This window comes from Cydia splendana, chromosome 17 (genome assembly GCF_910591565.1).
Source record: "Cydia splendana chromosome 17, ilCydSple1.2, whole genome shotgun sequence".
Lineage (NCBI taxonomy): Eukaryota > Metazoa > Arthropoda > Insecta > Lepidoptera > Tortricidae > Cydia > Cydia splendana.
Window position 1 is genome coordinate 4,214,452 of NC_085976.1, and position 27,375 is coordinate 4,241,826.

Genomic DNA, 27,375 nt, shown 5'->3' on the forward strand with positions numbered 1-27,375 from the left:
AAGAACAATACTTTTATAAACTTCTCAGACACTCCAGGCAATTCTAAGGTTATCAACCCCATGTTTACAGACAGAGAATTCATTCAGACATTTCCTTGCCATTGAAAACAAGACAAACCCATAATACGTATTTTACTTATCTCGCCTTGGCTTACGTTGTGGTCGCTATTATGGGGAAATTCGACGGTCTTTGTCCTATGTACACGTTGGTATTTAGATTTAGGATAAAATTATTGCATGCATAATGATAAAGTAAGCATATATGAGACTGGGCGTAAGCTTTCCTGAAAAAAAAAATGGTTCCAATAAATTTGGAACATCCTCCTTTTTTTGAAGCCGGCTAATAAGTTACTCTCAAATTCAATACCGTTTATATCATCTGTAAAAGCATGACGGAAATCATACCAATCCACAATGTTTTATCATTCCAAATAATATTTTTAGCGATAATATTTATATTTTTAAATAAGTACCCACTTTGACTAAATACAACGATTAAGTGGGAGCAGAAATAATTTTACTTGTAAACGTTTACCATGCACAGCCCTATAATACTAAATAATAAATACATATAGGTAACACTAACACCATTTATAAATTAAACCCGATAACGATACAAAACAAAATGTCTGCAATCCGGGCGGATCATGGCGGTTCATTAAGAACAAAAGATGTCCCCCAGACTAAGCACGGAGCACCCACAATGGCCCTTTTCAACTCACCATGACAAGCGGAATTCAAGGAATGATAAACAAATACTTGAAAAACCGCGCCTCAAAATGACACATAAAAATAAATAGGGAGGTACTAAAAGCCAAATCTATATAAAACAAAACGATCCAATAAAAAGGCTCTAAACGTAACATGACAGACAACATCCGCATCCGCTTTATCCAGCACGAGTAGGTACGTTTCTTATGAGACATTTAGGACTTTTGTTTACCTGCGGTGTTTGATCCCGAGTAACTGTACAGGCCTAAAACAGAATTTAAAGACACTTGAAATACAAAAACACTGTAATATTATAAGCAATCAGAAAATATGTTGCAGTGAACAAGTGCTATAAAAAGTGATTTCATTAATTAAAGTGCTAAAAAGCAAAACCTCTAAATGCCAGCAAGCGGTTTAAATTCTTTAAAGCGATTTGAAAACTGAAATTGGAAAGTCCATTAGCATTTCCGTGCCTATAACCCAATTGTTGATGATCCAATTTTTCGATCCGATGTTCTCTCATGGCTCGTTTATTTTAATCCATGATAAATATTATTTTGTATAATGCAATGCGATATATCAATTCAAACGTAACAATAGGGTATTTTCCTACTAGTCAAATCAGTTACTTTTTTAAAACTGTCAAAACGATTTGCTAATATGGTATTTATATGAAACATTACATCGTGACGTCACGGTCAACTCACCTACTTTTTATATTTCTATCCGATTTATTAACCGATTTGTTGTTACCGGGTTCTATTTTTCCGTTACAATTTCTTTGTAGTTTTACATGTATGTAAAATGTATAATTATTGGTGTAATAAAGAATATTTACTTACTTACTTAAATATAACTTGTGTTTAAAAATAACTCCTATCTGTGTTTGTCTAATACATAATTATCTGGTGCTTTATTCATGCATGGTGTAAAATAATTTATATTAAATACAGTATAAAACCCTATTGTACAACTAGTACAACATCCAATCCTGTTCATATTACATAAATTATGAATAATATTTCAATGGCTATTAAAAGCAAATATAACCGGATACTTTGTTTTAATTTTACAACATGAAAAGTTTTACGGTTTCAGCTAAGGTAGATTAACTATTATTTTCATATTATGTATTATTATTGAGACAACGAAAATGTGTATAATTATGTTTTTCAATTCTTTTTTTCTGTAAATACTCGTACTTTTGATATTTTCAGATATCCGCAGACAAAGAAATTCAGCCGTATTCGAACAATGAGATACGTCAAATACTAGATATTTAAACGATATGTATTGGATATGTCAGTGTCAAACAAGTGTCAAAATTGACGTTTCTTCAAACAAAAACGTCACTTTTGACAGTTGTTTGACACTGACATATCCAATCCATATCGTTTCAATATCTAGTATTTGACGTATCTCATTTTTCAATATCTAGTATTTGACGTATCTCATTGTTCGAATACGGCTGATTGTTAAAAGTAAACTATAATTATGTATATAGATTATTATAAGTGTTTATAAAGTTCATTTCAGTATTTTTAGCTATTATTATATAATTTTATAATAAACGCCTCCTGTGAAGCTGTAAAAAATATTTGAAAGCTTTTAAGCTACCGAATTTTACTGCAGCTGTAGAAATTTGTAACTTTATATCAGACGTGAGATAGGTTCTGCCGAATCGTATTTCTTTTGGGTATGTACATAATTATACACTCTTAAGTCTAAACCGCATAATAAGAAATGAAACGTTTAGTTCAAAAATGTGGTTAATTATTAACCTATATTATTATATTCAGAATTAAATATTCTGTTTATCTTAAACCATTTTGAACAAATTTATCTTAATTTATTAATTTTATTTTATATATAAAAATATATAAAATTTTATATATAATATTTTTAGAATCTTTAAATATACTAAACTAAAAATGCAAAGATACAAATTCCACTCGCATTGCCTTATTCAAATGCATTTAAAATAATGTTTAAGTTTATAAATTCACAAAATGCATCCATTTCAATGTGGTCAAATTCTAGCATGCAAGCTGTAAATATCAAAATGCTTTTAAGGTTTTAACATTTGACGGTAAGTGTTTGTGGGACACATCACCCCCGGGCGTGTTGCCAAGTCCCCGAACCAACGAGGTTTTCTATTAAAACCTGATAGTGTTTAAAGATTAGTGAGTTTAGTGACAAACAGAATATATATTTTGACAAGATACCCATTTTCGCTATGAACATAACGCGGTACCTGTTTTCGAGATAAGTTGCATGTCTAGAAGAAGCTAGATTCTTTGTGTAGCTGCTTCAGATTTATTGGTAGCATATTACTGGATTTCCTATTAAAATCTTTGTACTTACTAGTAGATTTAAGTTTTATAACTAAGTTTATAACTAAGCGGATATATTCCGAAATAAACACATATATGTGAACTAAGTATAAGAAATATTTGTGATCTCTCTCTCTCTTTCTTTTTTAGACGTGTTCTGTCTTGTTATGTTTATATCTGCTCTGTTTCTGTATTAGTTTTAAGTTTTAGTTTTTAATTTTGGGTGCACTGAAAACCAGCGCCGTGTCTTACAGACACTGCTTATGCTGAGCGGCATCCTATTTGGTGTACCTACGTTTCTTTACTTATTTAATTTGCTGTACCTAATGTATGTTTTATGCTAAATTAATATTTTCTATTTCTATTCTATTGTAAAAACAAGTTAAATGTTACCTAGCTTTTAAAATAACATTGTTCCTAGCTTACCTGAGGTCGTATTCAAATACTAAAGCACTATATAGTTTTGTTTACATATCAGAAACCAGAGCAAGCGAGTTGTTTACGGAGTTGGTAAGTGTAACATTTAACATTTCATATTAGACACATTTATATTATATTTGCATATATACTACAGTTTTTGAGAATCTAGGAACATTATAACTAGTATTTCAATTCCGTAAATATCAAAAATAACTTGAAACAAATCAGCACTAGTTGATTTCGGAAGCACGGAACCCAAAAACGAACGAGTGAATTTCCTATCAGAATGGAGAAGTATCGACACGGCAAAAATAGAAAACAACACATTCCAAACAGTAGATCAATTCTGTTTTAACTGGTTTTAGTCTTATTTTGATATGAACTTAATCATGAGCACTAAATAAGCGTTAGTGGCGGACAGCCTGCAGCCGTATTCGAACAATGAGATACGTTAAATACTAGATATTGAAACGATATGGATCGGATATGTCAGTGTCAAACAAATGTCAAAATTGACGTTTCTTCAACCACAAACGTCACTTTTATCACTTGTTTAACACTGACATATCCAATCCATATCGTTTCAATAGGTATCTACTTAGTATTTGACGTATCTCATTGACCTCATTGTTCGAATACGGTTGTTACGCTAATTAGTGCTGACGATATGCAATCAGGCGTCGTATCATAAGGCATTCCGCTCGCGCTTATTGGTACGCATGCCTTGCCTGATGACATGACATAATGTCGTATCAAAACCATATCATTGTTGTGAAATCAGAATCAGCCTTTAGTATTTACACATTTTGAGGCAGATGGAAGCTTGCGCACGTGGTACCGGAATTTATTTTCAGCCATCTTTTATCCTTATGGTCCCTCCTGTGGTTGTATCAGTCAATTTTTTTGCCCCTTTTTTGGCAATTCCGCAAGCAGTTTGGGAAAAATAGTGACCGCATAGTCTTTTACGGCCAGATGTGAATGATGTTAACAGTATCGAAAGAATTATTTTTTTAATAATTGAGGCCGAAAAATTTGTCTGTGTGTTTAAAATAATATCATAAATACATACACATAAAAACAATCCTTATTATCAATTATCATAATTAGGTGGTCATTTATTAATACGTGTAAATTTTATTTAAATCCAAGTATAGTAATAGTCTTTTAAAAATATCTGCAACTTTTTCTTTCTATCTTTTCTGTTTATTTGCAGATAACAACATAGTACAATGCATGCAAATACTGATTGAAACCGATATTTTAATCAAAATCCCAACTCAAATGAATTCAGTTGTGTAAAACACATTAATTACATAGATTTATTTGGACAATCTACGCGCAGATCTAAAGGCATGTACACAATTAGGCTGTATCCTGCATGTGACAAGCTCAGTAGCAGCGCGACAATTTAATTAACCGTCATTTTGCAATCGCACGAATAGAGAATGAGACAATTATACTGGAATTGATATGAATCCGCAGTCTAGAGCTTTTCTGCTAGACGTTTCTATAATTTGACAATTCGCTGGCCCAATATAACAGGGTTCTATGTTACATTTTCAAGATAGTTGAAATAAGACTATCACAATCTGCCCGATTCGAACTTTAAGATAGGCACGTATTTAACCGGTCAACTAATTAATCGAATTTGGGTAGTTTAAAAAAATAGAAATGGGTACTAAAATTAATAGTTGGGCAACAAAAACGGAGCCTTAAAATATATCAATATGAGTTGTATTTTAATGCCGTTACAGCTTTTGATTGTTTTTAGGCAGGTACCAAGTATTTATTTGGCAACTGAATTATTATATTGGAGACCATTTATGAAGCACATTTTAAAAAGAAAACGGCTGTCTATTAATTCAAAAATGAAGTTCTTTTAAAATATTTTGTTTGGTCATTACACGGTCAACCTAACACGCTCCTCCTCGCTTTGCTCGTCGTCGCACCTATCTGTTGACTCGAGCAGAACACAGTGGTAACTATTGAAATTAGTCATTAAAAATTTAAAGATCTAATGGTATAATGGCCATTAGGCGTTTCATGATTAGAAATTTCGACTATAAGTATACTGACCATTACGTATTGGTAAATTAATTTGAGGTATTTTGTGTAAAAAGTGACCAATATTCATTAAATTTAACTGCATTCGTGTTAAAATACTACCTAGCTGAAACGACATGCTCAGTTATGACTATAGTTGATTACTTAGGTGTGAACAACTAGATGACAACTAAATTTTATGATCGCTTTATAACGTTTTTGTTTGAAGAAATGTCACATTTGACACTGTTACATATCTAATCCATATCGTTTCTAGATGTATTAAATGACGCCTATCTTAAAGTTCGAATCGGGCCGAATGACAATGTCACTATGACAATGTTCAAATTTCAGTTAGTTTTAGGCATGTCAGACGTATATTCAGCAAGTCAGTTTATGTGGGAGTTACAATATAAAACATGAATCACCGATAAATACATTTGAAACCAATTTTTATTGTTTCCGTCTGACTTTGATTTATACACCACACAATGAAATGATTGGAGTGACTCTTATCAAAATACATGTAAAACGGATTTTAAGCTTGATGCTTGCTTGACCATTTCCACCCATACCTAATTGCCTATGGGGGAATATATTACTACGTTCTATAATTAGTTGATTGCATATCTGTAGCTAATAGTTATTTATAGGCTAAAGAATATTTGTCATATAATAAACTATCTACCGAGTATGTTACCGACAGTTAGTAAAAGCTCTTCATGATTTCGTTCACAATAAACAGTTCCGCCGTCTGTACGTCAATATTGTTAAATGCTTTGAAGAACTTTAAGCTTCTAGGAAAAACAGCTTATTGAATAAAGTAGCTTTGCATTAAAAAGTGTTTTATTTATTTGTAGCAATGCTTAAAGAAATTTGTTATTAAAGTTTGTAATAAGCTATCTCAGCAGCAGCTCAAAGTGCACTCTAGTACTATTGCTTGTTTGTTAGTTCTTGCTTCATTCGTTTTAAAAGCCTGGACATTGTAATGGAACAGTAAATTTACTGTTCTCATTGATCATTTGAATTGTGCGCTGTGCAGTAAGATTGTAATTTTTACCACAAATACGCTAGAGCCATAGTATAGTCATAATATATTACTTATTGTGTGATATAGTGATATTTCTGCCCAATGGTCCCCTACCTCCCCTACATGTGCATATATTTTACGTAACCTTACTTATGACTCTTATGAGTATATTACAAAAGTTAAAGAAAACAATACAAAGATAATTGGGAAGCATAGTAGGCACAATACTCTGAAGAAAAACACACCCTCATTTTGGTAACGTTTTGGCGTAGACACAGGTTTAAATGAAAATAAACATTACCTGATTTAAATTTTATGAACTTGACAGAATACATACTAAATGAGGGTTTCCGCGATCGAGTTATTCACTAGGTGACAGCACCGTAGCGAGAGGTCTAGCTGTCATAATCCACCAATCATGTTTAACCATGTTTTTTTAATTGGTGGATTTTGACAGCAGCTGTCAAAAAGACCTCTCGTCACTGTGCTGCCATCTAGTGAAAACTCGATCGCGGAAACCCTCATTGACAGAATAAATTTCCTCTTTAAAAACAACAACATTCATAAGGCTTCCCGCTAAAATAACTCATAATGAAGGCAAAGGAATGATTTTGCAAAACTCTGCAAAAATCGCTTGTAACTTTTATCGTTAACGTCTCATAAGCTGCGGTTTTGCTTCTGGATGCAAATTTTATTCAAAATGGGGCATCTATGCAAACAAGGATGAGAAATGTTTATGAAGTCGTTCTAATGTTTTGCAATCTGGCTAAGTGTCCTCACTTAGCGGTCACGCGACTGGTTATTTTAAATAATATTTAAAGTTTACCGCGCTGGATCTTGTGGGTTGCGGGTCATTATTCATTATTCATGCTTGTTCATTTCTTTTATTCGGTATTTTACCAAATAGTTTTTATATAGTTACTATGAATGGAGAATGAATTACATTCTTACATTTATACATTTTTTATATCATATTTTAATCTGGCTAAGTGTTCTCACTTAGCGGTCACGCGACTGGATTTTTTAAATAATATTTAAAATTTACCGCGCTGGATGTTGTGGGTCATTATTCATGCTTATTCATTTCTTTTATTCGGTATTTTACCAAATCGTTTTTACGTAGTTACTATGAATGGAGAATTAATTACATTCTTACACAAATACACATTTTTTATTTTCATTATTATTTACAATCAAACTACAGCTTTGCTGGTTTTAAAGCCATCCAGCTTCACAGAGGTTAAATCAGATTTTGGGTGACATTAATTATAATATATTATTTAGCTTTTTATTGGTACTGCATCATGTTTCTTAAATTTATCGCGTTATTAGCTGCAAACACATTAAAGCAGCGTAAGAAACATATTGCCAGAAAACCGTTATCCTCGACCATTATAGGCATCGGTTTTGGGCGAAAATGACTCGCGATTACAATAATACGGGTCCCATTCTTCTGAATTGCCACCATGCACCGTATTAGGGCACATATCGAACGGGATTCTTCATGCTTTACCTCGATACATCATTCAATATTATTACCCTAACGTTGGCTTCTTTCACATTATTATTCACTGTAACCTTCATAACGCCCATGCGTCGGTAATAGGGTATTTGACAATTTTTTATTAATGGTATCAGCCGATCAGGTTTGTTTTGAGGATGAAATATCAAATGTCTGTACGGGACCCATTTCTTAAAGCAATACAAAAGTCACAAAATGATGGTCAAAGTCTGGCACCTGCACTTTACTGACGAAACGCTTGTAACAAAATGGCAATACCATCATCGTGACGTCACGATGTAACGTCGCTATTGCTTAGAAGAGCCGTTTCGATGTATGGAAAATAAGGAAATTACGATTTTGTCGGTGAAATATTGCGTTTATGTATATTGTTGCCGTACAATATTTTTTTTAATAAAATATATGGAATCGAATGGCATCATTATTTTTTCCTATATGGAAGATTAAAAAAAAACTTTGAGGTCTATTCCCATTATATTTTTTAAGTTTCCAATTTATTGTGATAAATTTCTCATTTTCTATCTATTTAACTAGATTTAGTTACCTGTAAAATTCAACAACAACCCTATCGAAAATACCTATCAACCTCTAGGTATACAGTATTATGTAGGTATACGAGGACATAATATAAGTATTATTATATATTTCGATTTTGGAAGAAGGATTTGTGTGCGTGTCTATCGTGTTCTCATGCGAAATGCGCACTAGTAAATGAAAGAAACTTTTATAATTAAAGGAATCTATAATAGGAATTATCTTTAGAACACTCTTGAGAAATTTTATAAAAACATAAGAATCAGAATCAAATATTTTGTTTGTGATAAACTTAAAACTAAATCTACATACAAAAGTATAACTAAAAACTACAATTTTACATAAAATAGATAAGAGTTGAAGTTTACCACGAAATGGTCGCGCCCCAGCATAATAAAGGCCGTATCGTTAATTATAGGGACAACTTTACTTAGCCGTTTTTTATTTTGGCATTATATTTGTATTTCAAAATTACACATGTGTTTAATTAGTGCTTTAATAAGGTACACATTTCGTCCTGGGAGTTCGACGAAAAGCATATGGTTTGGACGAAATTTACCCAATCCTTTCGAGTAACAATTGCGACTCCCGACAAATACTACAAGAAAATTTGCGGTTTGCGAACAAGACAATATCGCACGAAAAAAAATCGTACTATGTAAACAGCAATTACACATGATTCGTATAGCGAATCATGTGGACATAGTCTAAGCATATCTTTTCGTTAAAAAAAAAGTTTAGGATCTGTGCATGGTGGCCTTTTAGAGAATATGGCATGCTACTTACGACAACTCTGACTTTGACATCTAATTTAACTATCATGGAGCGTTTCTATCGACCCGCTCTAGCGATGGATCAACGCCATGAATGTTCGTTAGCCTTTGGTTTTTAGCTTGTTCTTCTAGCTGTCTCCGTCATTTCGCTTGCATCAGAAATTGAAGGGATTCCAAAAAGTGGGGCGAAAAATCGTTTTTATGTAAAAATAAAAATTCACCACATTTATTCCGCAGCTGCTCAATTGAACAATCATGAAGAGGACACTTAGATAACATGTTTTGGCAGCCTATTAACCTGTTGTTACTTTAAATCGTACCAAGGAGTCGGTGAAATAGTCTCAAATTCAGCTCGATAGGCTTGTCCGGACTATATTTGCTATGCGGTATTAAAAGTATCATAAATTCCCAAAAATAAAAAAAAATCAAATCTTCTTAAATCAGATATAGCTTAAAAATACCCTCAGATCAAACTCTTAGGACATAGTAATACAAAATAATACACATGCCAACAGTTAGACCAGGTTTTATCTGTCCCTATACTTAACGATACGGTCTTTACTGACCTTAATACTGACCGAAAGTCAGCGCTGATATTCCGGCGAGACCATTTGTGTCGCTTAACTTCAAACTCGGGTAAATCCATTCGACCCTCTCAGCAAATTTCTACCCTATTACTTTTGCTTAGTACCAATGGGCCACGGTGGCAACATAAAATTAACCCTGTTTCGGCTTAACGTAGATAAGTCATATCAACAAATCATGACACAGCGATATTGTTCTTGGCTGTGGCTAAGTTTTGTGATGCCAAGAGAGCCAAGCCCAGCCAAGCCGTGGTGAATATTCAAGAGTTACGCTCAGTAAAATATGCATGTCGTTTCCATGACCGCGTTATTGTTTAAGGTCGATTCGATTATGTCTTGACAGTAACAGTTTACAATATTCAATCCATTAGTGACTGGCATTTAATAACTGGAATGGCCATTAAGAGCTTACCCCTCTGCCGAAAAACCTGCACAATTGTGCAAACTTTTGTATGGACTGACATGGCTATTTGTACGTTACGTACAAATCATGTAGAAATAGCAATACATTTGACGTCCCCTCCCCCGCAAAAATTGGCAGACTGTTTCATAAAGAACATAACAGCGATGACATCTCCTTTCTAAATGCTCTAAGGAGAGAATAATGGACTCGATGTGAAAATAATGAATGGGAATATGATCTGCTGAAGGGCAATAGAGAAATATGATAAGAAGAACGTAGTATGTCGTCCAAGTATAGTAAGCCTGCAAAGTTGACTGTCCCTCTTTGCATAAAAGTTTATATGGCAAGAAACGATTCAAAAGAAGCAGTAGTATAAGAGTACTAGACCTCCTATAAGGTCTCCTCCTTGAATTGTAAATCAGGGGGCCGATTTTTGAATTTCGAGCGTTCGATTTCGTCACTCGAAAATCGGTGGAAAACAGCGAAATGCTAATTTTGAAATACGAGCAATAGAAATTGGGAATCGAGTGGTATTGACCACTCGTTTTCAATTCTATTAGTAAAATTTAAATGCCGGGTACTGGAGATATTATTGTACGAAATACACGAAATCGAGCGGTCGAAATTCAAAAATCGGCCCCCTGAATGCGATCATACATAGAGTTAATTGAAGTATATTATTTTTCTCAAAAATGGACGGCAAAGTCGACTTTGCCGTTTAAAAAATAGGTTGCGAAGCGCGTAGTTTATGGTCAGTCAAAAATTAAAAAGTTAAAAACATTGCAGTCTCGATTTTGGGACTGCAATGTTGCATACAAATTCCATTATTTGTCGAGTTCCAAACTTTTTAAAAGTTGAAATGGCCATATCAAATGAAGGCACAGGCCCATTAAACAGCCAAACAGATGATTAGTACCGCGACTATTTAGCTGTCTCAAATAGGTTGGCGTATTTTCGGCAGAAAAATACACTTCTATTTTTTTATTAAAAAAATAAAAAGGCGTCAAAGCTAATTTTTTCAATTGTTTCTACTTTTTTCTGTGAAAATATATACGTAAGAAAGTTGCTTTTGTAAAATATTTCTATGATATTTATATTTCTTGCACCATTTTTGAGAAAAGCACTATATATGACTCGGCTGGAAGGCTACTTGCTGGCTTCGGATTCAATTAAACGGACTCCCAAGGTCGTCCGTTTAAAACGAATCCTCAGCCTGCAAGTAGCTACTTCCGAGCCTCGACAATAATGTACTATAATTTTGTAAAAGAGCGTTTGGGTTGAGAAATGGAAATATGTGTATTCTTAGTAATTATAAAAAATAAAATGTTTTAAGATCCGTAAAAGATAATAGGATAACTTTTTTATTGACTGTTTTGACTAGACAATGCAAAAGGTTTCAAGTAAATCCATTTAGAATACTTGGAATCCTGGATAAAAAGCTTACTGCATTCCACTATTATATACCCTCTCTTGGTATAACTAGTATGAAAATTATAAAAAGAAAATTTAAAATAGTATCTCGAAACAAATAAAACTTTGCAGTCTTATAGTAAAGTAGTAGACATTCAGAAACTGAGTCCCTATAAAAACACTTTATTCAAATAGCGTTATCCTTATTGACTTTACAAAGTTATCACACATGAAAGACCAACCCCGATTTCCAGCCAAATTAGTTTGTCCTAGGCAAAACCGGCTTATCCCAGGCGTGTCACAATATAATCGTTTTTACACGTCTGCCAAAGGAAGACTGTGATGTTTTGCCCATCATAATCAAGTTTGATTTAAATAGTTTTGGTTTAGCTAATGTGGTTGGTAGAAAAGTATTCCTAAGTATTCCTTATTTGAAAAATACCGTATTTTTTTACCATAATGTTAATGATTATCTAATATCTGGTATGGCCTGGTATTAGACACAAAAAATATTTATATTTAAGTGTTCAGCCTTATGATATAAATTAGAGGTTGCAAATGTAATGTTCTCGTCAAAACATTATATCACATGTCCTTCCACACGCGTAATATCGTAATGGATCCATTGGGACGCGTTTTTCATTACCATTCCGCTATGAAGGTACAAAAACAGCCAATTATTCACGGTCAACAGGAAATATAAACCAACAATTTAATTTATTTAATTCAAAACTCATCACCGCGTTGTCAATGATCTAAGCGAGTGTAAAATGTTATTTCGAGGGTCCAAAAACGTTCAATTCATCAACTTTTTCATGTCGACACAAAAAGCGTGTCAGAACTGCGTAATAATCGTCAAAGTTAATAGCGGCAGTACAAATAAAAGCCTTAGGGCTCAGCGCCGGAGCGTACGCTATGGCATAGAGAAATATAGTAAGAATAGAGTGCTCACTCCATACATCAGTTTTGATACTGAAACGACTATTATTTTCGCAATCGGCTTCTAGTATCTAGTAGCGGAGTTATCAATCCCGGTACATGATACTAGAATTATCTAGTATTGTATTGAACAACAATTCAATTCAACAACTCACGAAAATTGTATTGAACAACAATTTACAACTAATATTAAAAGCAGAAGGAGTTGAAAATAGAGTTCCGGTTGATCTGGTCATAATATTAGCTGAAAATTGTAGAGCATTACAGGTCTATTCGGATTTCGAGATAATCACAAGATCTTGAGACGATATAGAGATCAACTAGATCTACATTAGATATCGACTAGATGTGACTTGGATATCTAAGTCATAACTTGTCGAAATCGTTCAAGAGGAACTCCAGAATCGCGGAAACGTCAAATTTGACATATCTATCTTACAAATATCTTTAAATTATCCGTATCGTAACTTGTTGAAGTCTAGTAGAAATCTAATTCATTTTCCGAATCGAGCCGTTTGACTTTTCGGTCGTCGGAACATCTATTGTCAAGTAGCGGTACTGATAATTCCGCTACTCGTTGCTAGATGTCGACTACGAAAATAATAGTCGTTTTGGTACTAAAACTGATGTATGGAGTGAGTACTCTATGTATTGTTTTCTCTATGGCTACGGTTGATATTTGTTTCCGCTGCGCGCAGCAACTTTATTTACCTCCGCTCACTTAAAGAGACGTATGTCACTGTGAAAATGATTGGCACTTACGTCGTTTTAAGCAGTGGGCAGTATCTCCAGGCTTATGTATTTATGTTTATATTTGTCTTGCACTCTCGCCTGTCTTATAACTCTTGTCCCGTTTTGAGCCATTTCCAACTTGTTCTGTATAGTCGTTATTTTTTTATGTTTATGTGTTAACAAACATTTATTTTTTAAATCCTTAAATCGCTTTCATATGGCTCTGGATATTAGAGACTATGTTACTTAATAATAATTTTGTTTGAATAATATCTTACATATCGAAATTTGAAAAGAGCGCCATCTACATCATGAAAATATCAATGTCCTTTTAAATTCTGTGATAAGGCTAAGTTCAGTGTGTTTATATTCATCCATAATTTGTTTCATTGGCTGATTCTAAAAATGTGACACTAAAAGCAAATGTAAGTATCGTGTTGAATGTTTTTTTAAAACTATTGAAATGCTCTGGTCGGAATAACATATCTAGATTGATAGGTAGATAAAGTTAGAGTTAGACTTTTATGGAATTATGGCGTACTTATAAATAACATTTGTATTACATGTGCTATCAAAATCGTTGCAGAATTTTCTTGGGCTAACTCTAATTATGTTTCCCTTGTGGGAAAATTCACAACTTAAGCTCAGGACTAAACGATGTTGGCCTAGAAAAAGATTTATGTAGCGTATATTTAAATTGTGAGCCTTAAATAATATTGGCTGCGCCTGTGTTGCTTCTGTTACAACATCCATAGCCAGAGTGCGCTACGCGCTGCAAGCGTAGCCGACAACAACGTGCAACGTAACCGTTAACACATTCAACACCAAGAACCCGACTGTCGGGTACACTGTTCGTAGCGACTACGCGCTACATACGACGAAACCGTGGCTACGCGCTACGAGCGTAACCCGTAGCACTTAGTGGTATTGAATGTGTTAACCGTTTTTAGCGAAAAGCGCCTACGAAAAGAGAAGCGTACGTAGCGTAAGAGCGAGGTAGGTATGTAGGGTAGATTATTACCTACATACCACTTTTGATAACTCCCATAAGATAAAATTAATTTCAGATGCTTTAGTGAAGCGTGTCGTGAAACTTCCGCCCCTCTGTGACTCACATTTTACTAAAATCTTTCTCCTTTGGTTACCACCGCATAAAATTTGATTACACGCTCGAGAAATATGAGCTATATCCCTTCATTCGTTCCTGAGTGGATGGAACAAAGAAAAGTTTCGACATTATGCTCGTGTTATTATATCGAGTATCATGCATTTTAAACATTGAATCTGAGAGCGTGTAATTTTATTACATATTTACGTCAATCTATACACGTCCAGTATTTTGAACAGACTAATATTACCTTCACTTGGAATAATATACTAAAATCTTGCAAGTCGATTTTAACTTACTTCTAGTTAATAGCCGCATTACTATCAATATCTTTGCTCGGCAAACATATAAAAACTCAAAAATGCGCGTATTCCCAGAGATAAGACCTAGCTAGATCGATTTATCGCCCCCGAAAACCCCCATATAGCAAATTTCATCAAAATCGTTAGGAGATCCCCGAAATATATATATAAATAAATATACATATAAATAAATAAATAAACAAGAATTGCTCGTTTAAAGGTATGAGATATTTTCATATAAAAGGAAAAATGGAAAAAATATGACCGCTTCGGGCAAGACTCGAAGTTTATAAAAGTCAAAAATTTGGTAAAGATACGATATATATCAGTGTCAAAAGTGACGTTTTCGTTTGAAGTAACGTCACTTTTGACACTGACATATCCGATCCATGTCGTAAAATAATATAATCGCTTGCGCTTCGCCATCGAATCGCTTTGTCTCTCTCTATCGCTCTTACATAATATATTATTGTGACAGTGACAGTTGCGTTTCGTATCCAATAAATTAAATAAATTTAAGTAGTTTTATTCCTTAAAACTTAAAACTGAATAACAAATTCAAAATATACTTTGTACAAAATGTACCATTAAAATCACGACCTCAGAACCCATATGGATATGGGATAAGCATCTGTATCGAAGTCAGGTCACGCCGCCACCCATTGACATGCAATGTGGGTAATTATGGTAATGATGTAGTGGTACAAACTTTCAAACATGCAGCCAATTTGTCAAGAGAAAGAAAATACAGATTTGAACAGTTACTACAAGTCATCGTCATCATCATCATTTTAGCCTTCTTAAGAAAATTTAAATATAAATTTCCTTAAATTTTCTCGTAAATTTTTATTCCCTCAAAGATTTTACATAACCTAAATTTGTTGAAGAGAAGTTGAACCATTTCCAATGCAAATAACTGCACGCGAAATATTATATTCCCGTTCGAAAGCTTTCACGGACATTATGCCGGGCTGAGTCGATTCAACACCCCTTTTAGTTGGGTGTACAGTTTCCATCATTCCTGCGCTTTTTGTGTTAGCTCGGGTTCCTAGAATGCGATAGAAGATAATCGATTTTTTAAACAAACAGGCGAAGAACTTGGATTAGCATACCTACAGAATAGATGTAGTGCATAATTATTTTCCTTCCTATTTTCACGGAAACGTCCGAACGTGAACGTCTGTTAAGACTGAAAGACTTCGGTCTCGGTACAAAAAGTACTGACGTTGACTGAAGTAACATGACAAATACGAACGTTTCCGAGAAAATATGAAGGAAAACAATTATGCACTACATCCGTAGCTAGTTTGGCTTAAGTTAGTTCAGTATCGAGAAAATGTCGGATCCTTGGGTTTGAAGAAGTCGATTAAAATGTATTCAACATTTACGCTTGATGAGAGACGTTTTATTGCCCTTGGCTAGTTTAAAATTAATTTAGGCGGTTGGTAACTGTTCTACGGTATTAAGTTACTAATGTTATTATGAAAAGTTGGCTAACGAAAGTGCACCAGATCGTTTTATGTTTTTATGTTCGGTCGTACAAAGTGCAACTGAGCGTCCATATTACCCAATTACTACAGTCTTGCATACCACATTGAAGGAAGGGACCTGGCACTCTGTTACTACACGTACCTACACTCAACAGGCGGTGCGACTCGTGTCTTAAAAAAAAGGATTTTTACTTTTATTTAAAATTTCAGAATCAGCTTGTGGCACACACATGATAACATACCCAAGAATTTTTATGCCGCTGAAGTGGAAAACTTATAATATTGAAGTTACCTCGTCAAAATGCTGTAAGTTGTTCATAAAATACATTCGTGTTCGAATTCTTGTTACATACACATGTATTGTAATTTTTCGCACCTAAAGTGAAAGTTTTAAGTATACGACTCAATAAATAATGATTTTATCCTCGTCTTATATTGGCTGCCTCGGGTGCAACGGTTTGTATTTTATGCTCTTGTTGTTTAATGTTCTAAATTTAAATTGCATTTTTATCGTTCTTCCGTTAAATCTCTATTGGACATTTTTTGAAACAACTTTACGAACGAACTACAGTCGAATAGGTACCTAACTGCTAGACATACAGTAATTATCGATAGATTCCAGTACATTGGATATCGACATAATACCCAGAGTGTTCAAGCTAGTGTAAATAATAACAACATGCGTACTTAAGCACACGCTTATAAAGCTATTTACAAAAGCCCTTCACAGACCTTCTAAGATATTCTGATAATCACAGGTCGCTATTAAGTTCATCATCATCATCACTTTAGCCTTCAGTCACCCACTGCTCTTCGTGTACGCCACTTATTCCGGTCCTGTGCCAGTCTTATCCAAAAGTGTCAAGCGATTTTTCGAACGTCATCCACCCAACGAGCCAACGGACGCCAGTCGCTTCTCTTATCCGAAATCGGCCACGAATCCGTCAACATTTTGGTCCACCTGCCATCACTCTTCCTGGCAACATATCCCTAACAGGGATCTATTAATATTTATATATTATTAACTGATAACGAAGAGTCCCAACTAGAGATGGGAATAATAATGGCCAGGAAGAAGAAGAAGAAGATTAACTGATCACGAAGAGAACTTCTATTTTCAGAAAAACTGTGTCACCTCCCTGTGGCAATGTAGCAATTTTATAAATATGTAAATTCTACTTATCTTCATTCATCAGATATTAAACCTAAAAGTGTACCTACCTAGTATTTACAATTTGTCAAGTAAGATAAAGCAAAACTGTTAAAAGAGTCTTACTCTACATAATATAACTGTACAAATATAATTATTAAGTAGTACCACTGTATATATATTGGTATACACCCACTTGCCAGAATTTCATTTGCCATAATTTCATTTGCCATAATAGTCAACAGCCATTATATTGTTTCCCATAATTACATATACAATACTTATTGTTTACTATATTAGTCACGTGCCAGAAACTTTGTTTCCCATAAAATCAATTTCAATAATATCATTTGTCATCATCATTGTAAGCCATAATGATCACTAGCCATAATATAATTTTATTACAGAAACCAAATGCTACTAGAAAAATGGGTTAGGTTAGGTTTGAACTGCGACCCTTACAGAAAAGTAATGCTACTGGAAAAGTGGGTTAGGTTAGGTTTGAACTGCGACCCTTACAGAAAAGAAATGCTACTGGAAAAGTGGGTTAGGTTAGGTTTGAACTGCGACCCATACAGAAAATAAATGCTACTAGAAAAGTAGGTTAGGTTAGGTTTGAACTGCGACCCTTACAGAAAAGAAATGCTATCAGAAAAGTGGGTTAGGTTAGGTTTGAATTGCGACCCATACAGAAACCAAATGCTACTAGAAAAATGGGTTAGGTTAGGTTTGAACTGCGACCCTTACAGAAAAGAAATACTACTGGAAAAGTGGGTTAGGTGAGGTTAAATATTCTATTAAATAATATTATTACAATTAATAATATGGACAACAACACGTATGGCACTCGTACCTTCTGGAATCCAATAATCGGGTAAACAAAGAGTATGTCACATCATTTTTATGGTAAACAAACAATTCGGGTAATTGAAATTCGGGCAAATAAAATTCGGGCATATGAGTATTATTTCATATAATTTTCGGACAAACAATAGACAACCGTATGTAAATAAATGTTTTAAAAATTATATCAATACTTTATTCATTATTAATTAACTAAGAATCAACATTTCTGGATCGATGCATTTAAAAACGTTCACGTTGAGAGTCTTGAATTTTAAGTAACAATAAAATGAAAAAGAGTTGTAAAAACATTGCGTACATTTTAACGGCACAAAAACGGCGAGAATTTGAATTAAATGGAAAGTAAAATTTAGTATGCCAATTCCATTTCTGGCAGAGGCTAGCGTAGAATAAAGATATCCCATTCGGCTTCTTTGATAGCAAACCTACGCTTTATAAAGCACTATCTAGAATGCGATAAAGCGCTTCCCGAACACACTTGCCATTTCTCTCAATTTTTAAGGCGCAATTGATTCAACAACGCTCCAAGCAGTCGTAAAAGCACAGTCTTATGATCGATAAGTAAAGTAGAACACAATATTGTCAAGAGAGGCAACACGATTTACTTTTAAACATCGGTTTTGTTAGACAGTGAGAGTTCTGTACGAATAAAGTACTATTATCTATCCTGTGCGTGTCTAAGGTTAGTACAAGATAAGTTTTGGGGCAGCGACTGGTAAATAAGTTACCTTTACTTACTTCTTACTTCCGTTGGCGCTACAACCCTTTGTGGGTCTTGGCCTCCTCCACAATCTTCCTCCAGTTGTCGCGGTGCCTGGCGACCTTCTTCCAGTTGGTAAACTTCCCCATCTTCCTAAGATCTTTTTCTACACAATCTATCCAACGCTTCTTAGGCCTGCCTTTTGGTCTTTTTTGTTGCGGCGTCCACTTTGTCATGACTTTTGCTGCCCTCTTGTCCGGCATCCTTTCAAGGTGACCCGCCCATCTCAGCCGCCTGTGACTTACAGAACCTGATGATGTTCTCGTGCTCTATGAGTACATCCAACTCGTGGTTCATGCGTTGACGATAGGTATCATGTTCTATTACAGGACCATAGATCTTTCTGAGCACTTTTAGATGGTAAAAATAGATAAATTTATTCCGTATTTACTATGTGCTTATATACAGTGGTATTATCGACTACATTCCTAATCTAAAGCTATACGACATTTATCTTAACTAGATCAGAGCTCGCGCTAACTCCTGAAGGTATCGTCACGCGCTGATAATATTCTGCTGAACGGCATAAAGGATGACTCACGCTAGACCGGGCCGTGCCCGGGCCGATGCATCCGAGACGTCATTTTCTATGACGGCTGATGGGTAATCACGTGGTGCTTTCCAAAGAAAACGAAGCGCCGGTCTAGCGTGAGTTATCCTTAACCAGGAACAATTGAGAGCCGCTATATAACTGCCAAAGTGTGAATATAAGATAAAGATTTAAATTCCAACTCGTATGCAGTTATGCAAATCGGAATCTGGCGCAGCTGCCTTTCCAGGCTGTGGTAAACCTCGCATTGCTAATTGTGTATCAGGCCACCCAAAACCTTATGCAAAAAAAGTATTTTCTGTAATAGCTAGATTTGGTATTCAAAATACAGCTATTCAATAGTAACTCTAGGTACCTATTTAATATATTATAATTTTCCTTTATTCAATTAGGGTCTTAGGTTAGGATTTTACAATGTGAGTATAAAAGTAAAATATAAAAACACATACAAAACATAACAAAAATATATAAACACATTATAAAAAACCTAACCTAGGGTGCCGCCGGCAGCAGGGCTTGGCCCAAGCGGCCGGTGGTCAGGGCCGCAGAGTGAGGAACCGACGTACTATACGCGCCGTGTCCAAAATTACCGCCTTCTGCATCTGACCCTTGATCCAACCACCCAGCGAGAGTCTCTTTAGGTGTTGGTCGAGACTCTTCGCTATGAGGCCGTTCGCTGACACAACTATCGGAACAATGATCGTCGAGTCAACATCCCACATGGCGGTAATCTCGTGAGCTAAGTCTAGGTACTTGCTAATTATTATTTTAGCTCACGCTTACTAAAAAACAATTAAATTACAGAGATACAGGGCATTGAACTACTTATCTATTAGTCTTTATTGATATTGGCACAAACGACACGCACGGTGAATCATTTTGTTTTTTAAGACGAGCGCGCGAAAACACGATTCCATACAAACTTAGTCCCCAATTCCCTCTTGGGATATAAATATGTATTTAAGAAAATATAATAATTAAATGGGGATTATGGGGACTACGTTTGTAAGTACGGAGAACCGGCGGTCTATGTATGTTCTTAAGTAGGACTTAGTGCAATTAAATACGTACGAAAATGTACAGTAGTATAGGTAAAACGTATAGGCACGTTAATATATTAAATATAATTATTTCATACGGTTAATGTTTTCTTGAATAAATTCTAAACAAAGTTGACACATTCTCATCCTTTGTAACACTAAATCTAAGTCGTTGCTAAGCTTCCGATTTAACAGAAACTTTCTGGAAACGTCAACCTACTTAAGCAGTAAGTACTTAAGAAATATTAGCTGCAGGTTTAAAATATGCAGAAACAATATGACGTCTGTTCCTTCATTCAATCAATAGACCGAGCTGAAAATAGATCGAGCACATACATAGTATAGCAAATGTATGAATTGCCGTGTTTTAAGTATGTATTACAAACCATTTTAAGTCGTTTTTGAGTTGGCTGACTTTTGATGATTGTTGTAAACTGCCTTTAACACTAATAAAATGTTCAAAGAAAATAGTGGTGTCTTCTAATTTAATTTTACCCCTGTCGGAGAGGATGTATTTAAAAGACAAAGGTTTTTTTTGTATGTTAGAAACGGATCAATCAATCAAATTGCAGTTTTCGCTAAAGACACCACAAGGTATTTAAAAAGGTTCCGGCCACCAAATTGTTTCCTACCTATTAGAAGTTGTAATCCCTCCTAATAAAACATTTCCAATAAGGATTGGACCATTATTAATCATTTATTTTTCTCCAGGAAAAAAAATGAAAACTTTGTAAAAGCGGTACCCTATTTTAGACAAAAACATTCAGTCAGAAGTTGTAGGTAGCTCTTCAATTAATGTCACTCATTATACATTATGTAAAGTACCTACGTACTATGTAGGTAGTTCATAGTGATAAGCAATTTTTTTGTTCTAGTAATTCTTACATGTGTAGATCAAAAGACTCAGAAAAGGGACCCATAATTCTTAAGTTTAGTGTAGTTTATTTTGATAATATAATAAACTTGAATTTATGAACAACGAAGAAGTAGTAAAAATATATTTCACGCTATATTAATAAAATCAATTCCATTTTTATTGCTAAAGTGTGAATATAAGATAAATACTTAAAATCCAGTATTTTACGGCAAGTCATAAATATGGAATCCTCAGCATATTTAGCTCTAATTCTGGACACTATCCTCTTGGGGTTCAATGTCCTAATACTAGTACAAATTACCCGCAATGAAATATGAATCTTAGTTCAATGGAACAGGGTTGCTTTTGTATTGATTCGTTCGATTTTAAAACAAAACAAATTCAACCCTATTATCTAAAACCAATGATTCAAATTTGATTGCCAGGTTTCCCTGTGTGGTGGGTCTGTAGAGGCAATTTTTATTTCAACCGATGCGACTCTATTTTGGAAGCGCGTTTGTACTTGCATTTTTTTTTTCAAAAATAGCTACTAGTTATAAGTACAAAGCAAATTAGTATATTTGTGTTTCATGCTGAAACAGCTGAACATTTTTATTATTATCAATTTAGAATTATCTTGACTACTTGAGGACATTTGTAGGGAAATGAAATCCGGAATGGCGCCATTGAGGTAATTCAAGGCAAATTTATTTTTAATTATGAATATAAATAATACGTAAAATACACTTTCATGGATAAACTGTAATCAATTGATTTTGTTAAAGGGTTTCAAATTAAATTTGTAATACATGCCGCGCGTAGTCACTTTACAAACGGAATTAAACCGTAGTACATTTTACAATAATGTTTTTACTTTCAGTCTGCTTTACAATACAATACAATACAATACAATACAATACAATACAATGCTATTTATTGCACACCTCACATCATGCGCGCCGGCAGCAGGGTGCACTTGCACCCCCCTGTCGGGAAAGAAAATACATTGAAAATGATACATTTTTTACCCGACTACACCATTATTATGTTACTGTTCGAATAAAAACTGAAGGCGTCTAGGTTGCTGACCAAATTTGTTCATCACTTGTCAATGAATTCAGTATCCTCCTCTACTCTACTCTTTTCCTGTGAACACTGAGTAAATTTCCTAATCCTCTGTCATAAGCTCGGGTCAATTCTCGATTGAGCATTTTTTGGTGTCCTAAGGCTAAAATTCCAAGTACCGTAAAACGGGGTGAGTAGGTTTCGCGGGGAGCTATGGGTTATGAATGGGGAGAGAAGGATTGAGAGGGGGATGAGGTGGGTTTTTAAGGCTACCGCTACAAAAATAATGTATTCCAATTTAAAATGGAGCTATAGTAATATTCATAATAAAAAAAATCCATCCAACAATCTTCCAAAATCACTTTTGTATGAAAAACCCTCTCACCCCAAATACGAGGCACTACGGGGTGAGGTGGGTTTTCCTCTTTATCGTCAAAGTTATGAAATGGAACTACCCAAAATAAAATACAAACGTCCGAACCACTTATTATATATGTCGCAGTCAAAAGTGTGAACTGGTCAAAAGAACTTTTAACCGACAAAAACAGGCAAAACTGCTTTTGACTGAGCATGTTGGTCAAAAGTAGTTTTACCTGAAAATCATTGGTTAATAGTAATTGTGACTGTTACTATCAGTCAAAAGTACTCGCAGAAATAGGTAGGTTAGGGTTATATTTTTTTTTGCTACGCCCTAAATACGAAACTGTTCCCAGGGATAGGTAGGTTAGGGTTATTTTTTTTTGCTACGCCCTAAAAACGAAACTGCTGCCAGAAATAGGTATGACTTTCAGGTAAAACTACTTTTGACCAACATGCTCAGTCAAAAGCAGTTTTGCCTGTTTTTGTCGGATAAAAGTTCTTTTGCCCAGTTCACACTTTTGACTGCAACATATACACCATTCTGTTTTCACGTGTAAAAATAAAATTTTATCGAGGTTTGATTTGATCAAATTTCACCCAACTCACCCCATTTTACGGTACATTTAATGAACAGTATTCACGTGGGGGCTCAGAAAAAAATTATAAGTTTGGATACCTACGTCCAAACTTATAATTTTTTGTAACGTATTGTCAAAAAAGTAATATAAAGGAGCATTGCTTAGCTTAGAGATTTGATTTGATTGCTTATAAAAAAAATGCGTTATTTATTAAAATTAGGAAAGCGTTTTATGTATTTGACGGCGCGGCACTGTTTTTTGTTGTGACTCAAGAATACCTCCCAAAATATGGTGTGCCTGTTTATCCACTATTTACGTTTATCATACGATATAATAGTGCATCACTTGGGCTTCGATCTCCAACACTAGTGGACACAGAGATGGTGTTTTTGATCGAAGAAACAGTTACCCTTTTTAAGCGACGTATTTTGGTACGGTTACTACGACATTCGTATGGGGCCTATTTGTTGATATACAATTGAATTGTTTTATAAAATTATAGTTAGCAAAATGATGGTAGAATTTCGTGTCTAATAATGACCAGTGATCGTACATTTTTGGTGCAGCAGAGTGGTGTTAACGGAATTGGTATAGATAATTTCAGCTGAAATGGTAAATTAAGGTTAATATTAACGTAATTAGCGCTAATTAATCATTAGGGTTGAAATTATTTATACCAATTCCATTAACACCACTCCGCTGCACCAAATCGATTCGCGTGGTGTTAACGGAATTGGTATATATAATATCAACTGAAATGGTAAATTAAGGTTAATATCAACGTAATAAACGCTAATTAATCATTAGTGTTGGAATTATTTATACCAATTCCGTTAACAACACTTCGTGCACCTAAAATGCTGGAAAATGTACGATCCCTGCTAATGACTGCTTGAATCGGTTTCATGATATACGAAAGATGCATGGTAAAAATACTTTTTTGAAGATTATATATTTTTACTTAGACCATACAAATGTCGAATGTGGCGTACAAATGTCGACACAGTGCAATAAAAACCGGACAAGTGCGAGTCGGACTCGCCCACCGAGGGTTCCGTAATTTTTAGTATTTGTTGTTATAGCGGCAACAGAAATACATCATCTGTGAAAATTTCAACTGTCTAGCTATCACGGTTCGTGAGATACAGCCTGGTGACAGACGGACAACTTCTCGAATCATATAGTCCCATGGCAGTGGAATATGCAATATTAGAGCCACTGTCCATTGCAGAGATTTATCGACTCATAAAGCTAATTAAGCCAAAACCCACAAAGGATAATATGAGGTTCCTACAAGGATCTTGCGTGAGCTTCCTCCATCATTTATAGATATTTTATGTTACAGTATGAATTTGTGTCTGAAAAATGGGTCTCATCCTGAAGTTTTAAAAAAGATTAAAGTTGTACCTTTATATAAGGGAAAAGGAGTAAAAACGGAACTAAAGAACTATCGACCTATATCGATAATACCAGTGTTGTCTAAGATTTTTGAACTGGGTATTGCAAATAGGCTAATTAATCATCTGACAAGTAAGGGTATCTTGGCAAAGGAACAATATGCTTATCAGTCTCAAAAATCAACAATAGATGCTACCAGACAACTCTTGAAAACTATCGCTGGGAAACAAGAATTGGGATGCAAAGTTGCATTAGTGCTATGCGATTTGTCGAAAGCATTCGACCTCGTAGACCATAAGCTTATTATTAAGAAGTTAGACCATTACGGCATCCGGGGGACTTTCCTGAAAGTATTCGAAGCCTTTCTAAAGGACAGGCAACAATTATGTGAAGTAGATGTTAATGGCTATAAGGGAAGATCCAACTATCAATCGCTTGATTCCATTTCTGTTCCTCAAGGTTCAGTAATAGGTAATTATTTATTTATTACATTAGTTAATGACTTGTCAGCGTGTACATCCCATGGTCAACTGATCGCATACGCGGATGATAGCGTTTTTGTTGTTTGGGGCACTAGTTTCATAGAACTGCAATCTAAAGTAAATTACCTGCTGCGGGATGTAAAGAACTGGTTCACTATCAATGGTATGAAGCCTAACTTGGAAAAAACAAATGTAATCCAGATTAACCTTAGGGGTTTGCCACCCCAAACATTGAATATCGTGCTGGACAATATCGAAGTACCTTTAGTAAACAAAGCAAAATATCTAGGCTTCACCTTAGACTCTGGATTAAAGTGGGATACCCATATAGACGAGCTTTGTAAGAGGTTAGGCAAGGCATGTTTTGCAATTTCGAGACTGACAAAAATGCTTGATGAGCAATGTGTCAGAAATGCATACTTTGCTTACTTTCAGTCAATTGTAACGTACGGAATTGATATGTGGGGACAAGCAGTGGACAGCCAAAGGGTGTTTATAATGCAAAAAAGGGTAATTAGGATTATGGCTGGGGTACCCTGGGACACACCTGCCCGTAGCCTATTTCGGAAGTTAAGGATCATGACTGTTCCAGGTCTGTACATATTTGAAGTGGCTAAGGTAGTTCGAAAAACTCTTAATGAATTTAGAATGCGTGGTCCTAACTTCCGAAATGGAAATAATCTCCTCCCTAACCGGCACAGACTAAAAAAGTCTGAACAATGTGTGTGGTACATAGGTCCTAGAATTTATAATCGTTTGCCAAATAATTTGAAGTCAGCACAGAATTATCAGACAATATGTTTATTAGAAAGCTAAAGGAATATTTAATAGATAAGGCGTTCTACTCATTCGATGAATTTATGAATACAACCAATGTAAAATAGTCTAATATAAAATAAACATAAGATGTAAATATGTATAATAAAATTGACATGTAACTTACGTTATGAATAAAGAAATTGAAATTGAATTGAAATTGGACGGATGGACGGACGGACAGCGGAGTCTTAGTAATAGGGTCCGGTTTTACCCTTGGGTACGGAACCCTAAAAATGTCGATACTTCCATATAAATATCGATAGTCAACTATAAAAAGCAAATTAATGCCTTGTACACTACTTATATTTTTTGTTGTTAAACGCCCCCTTTATTCAATCATTACGAATTCTAATATTCCAAAAAAAGAAAAAACAATACAAATGTCGAAAAAACCCACTCTTCAAAAATTTCCCAGTTAGAAAATTGTGATTGGTCAAACTATTATTATGATACAAGAAAAACAAATGACTGCATTGAGTGCTTCTATTCCAAATAGGTGTGCACCTCCCTGAAAGTAATCCTGGCGGCGCCCATGCCTCACATACTCGTAGTTTACGATAAATGTACAGTAACATAAACAAAGACAATAGAGATAACAACAGGCGGTCTTATCGCTTAAGAGCGATCTCTTCCAGACAACCTTTGGGTATCGGAGACAAAAGAATTAGAATATACGGTAGGTGGCGCAAAGAAAAAATATGAAAAGTCGAATTGAATATAACCAAACAACACAAAACATTAATATAGATCATCATCATCATCATCTCAGCCATAAGACGTCCACTGCTGAACATAGGCCTCCCCCTTTGGGGGGTGTATGCCATAATCGCCACGCTTGGCAGGCGGGTTGGCGATCGCAGTCGAGTACACCGAATTTGAGGGACGCTGCTGCCCGTCCACCGGTGGTCTTGGACGTAGTTTAAGGACATACCATCCAATATAGATAAACATACTTAAACATACTTAAATACGTATAACCATAAACATACATAGAAATACATACATACATAAAAAGTATATATTAAATAAAGAAACAACAGTGTCAATATTATAAAAATAATAACTAAGGTAGGGAAAGATAGTATTCCTTAAGGTTTGATTTGAAGGAGGTAATAGATT

At 34.8% G+C, this 27,375-nt stretch overlaps 1 protein-coding gene across 1 annotated transcript in view; it reads right to left on the reverse strand.

Annotated features, from left to right (window-relative positions):
* Positions 1 to 889: 889 nt before the first annotated feature.
* The window catches only part of LOC134798961 (small conductance calcium-activated potassium channel protein-like), a 67,739-nt gene continuing 41,253 nt past the window's right edge, over positions 890 to 27,375 (reverse strand). Inside the window, exon 4 of the mRNA XM_063771387.1 lies at positions 890 to 976. Coding sequence (XP_063627457.1) covers positions 890 to 976 — 87 coding nt within the window. The remainder of the gene's footprint in view (positions 977 to 27,375) is intronic.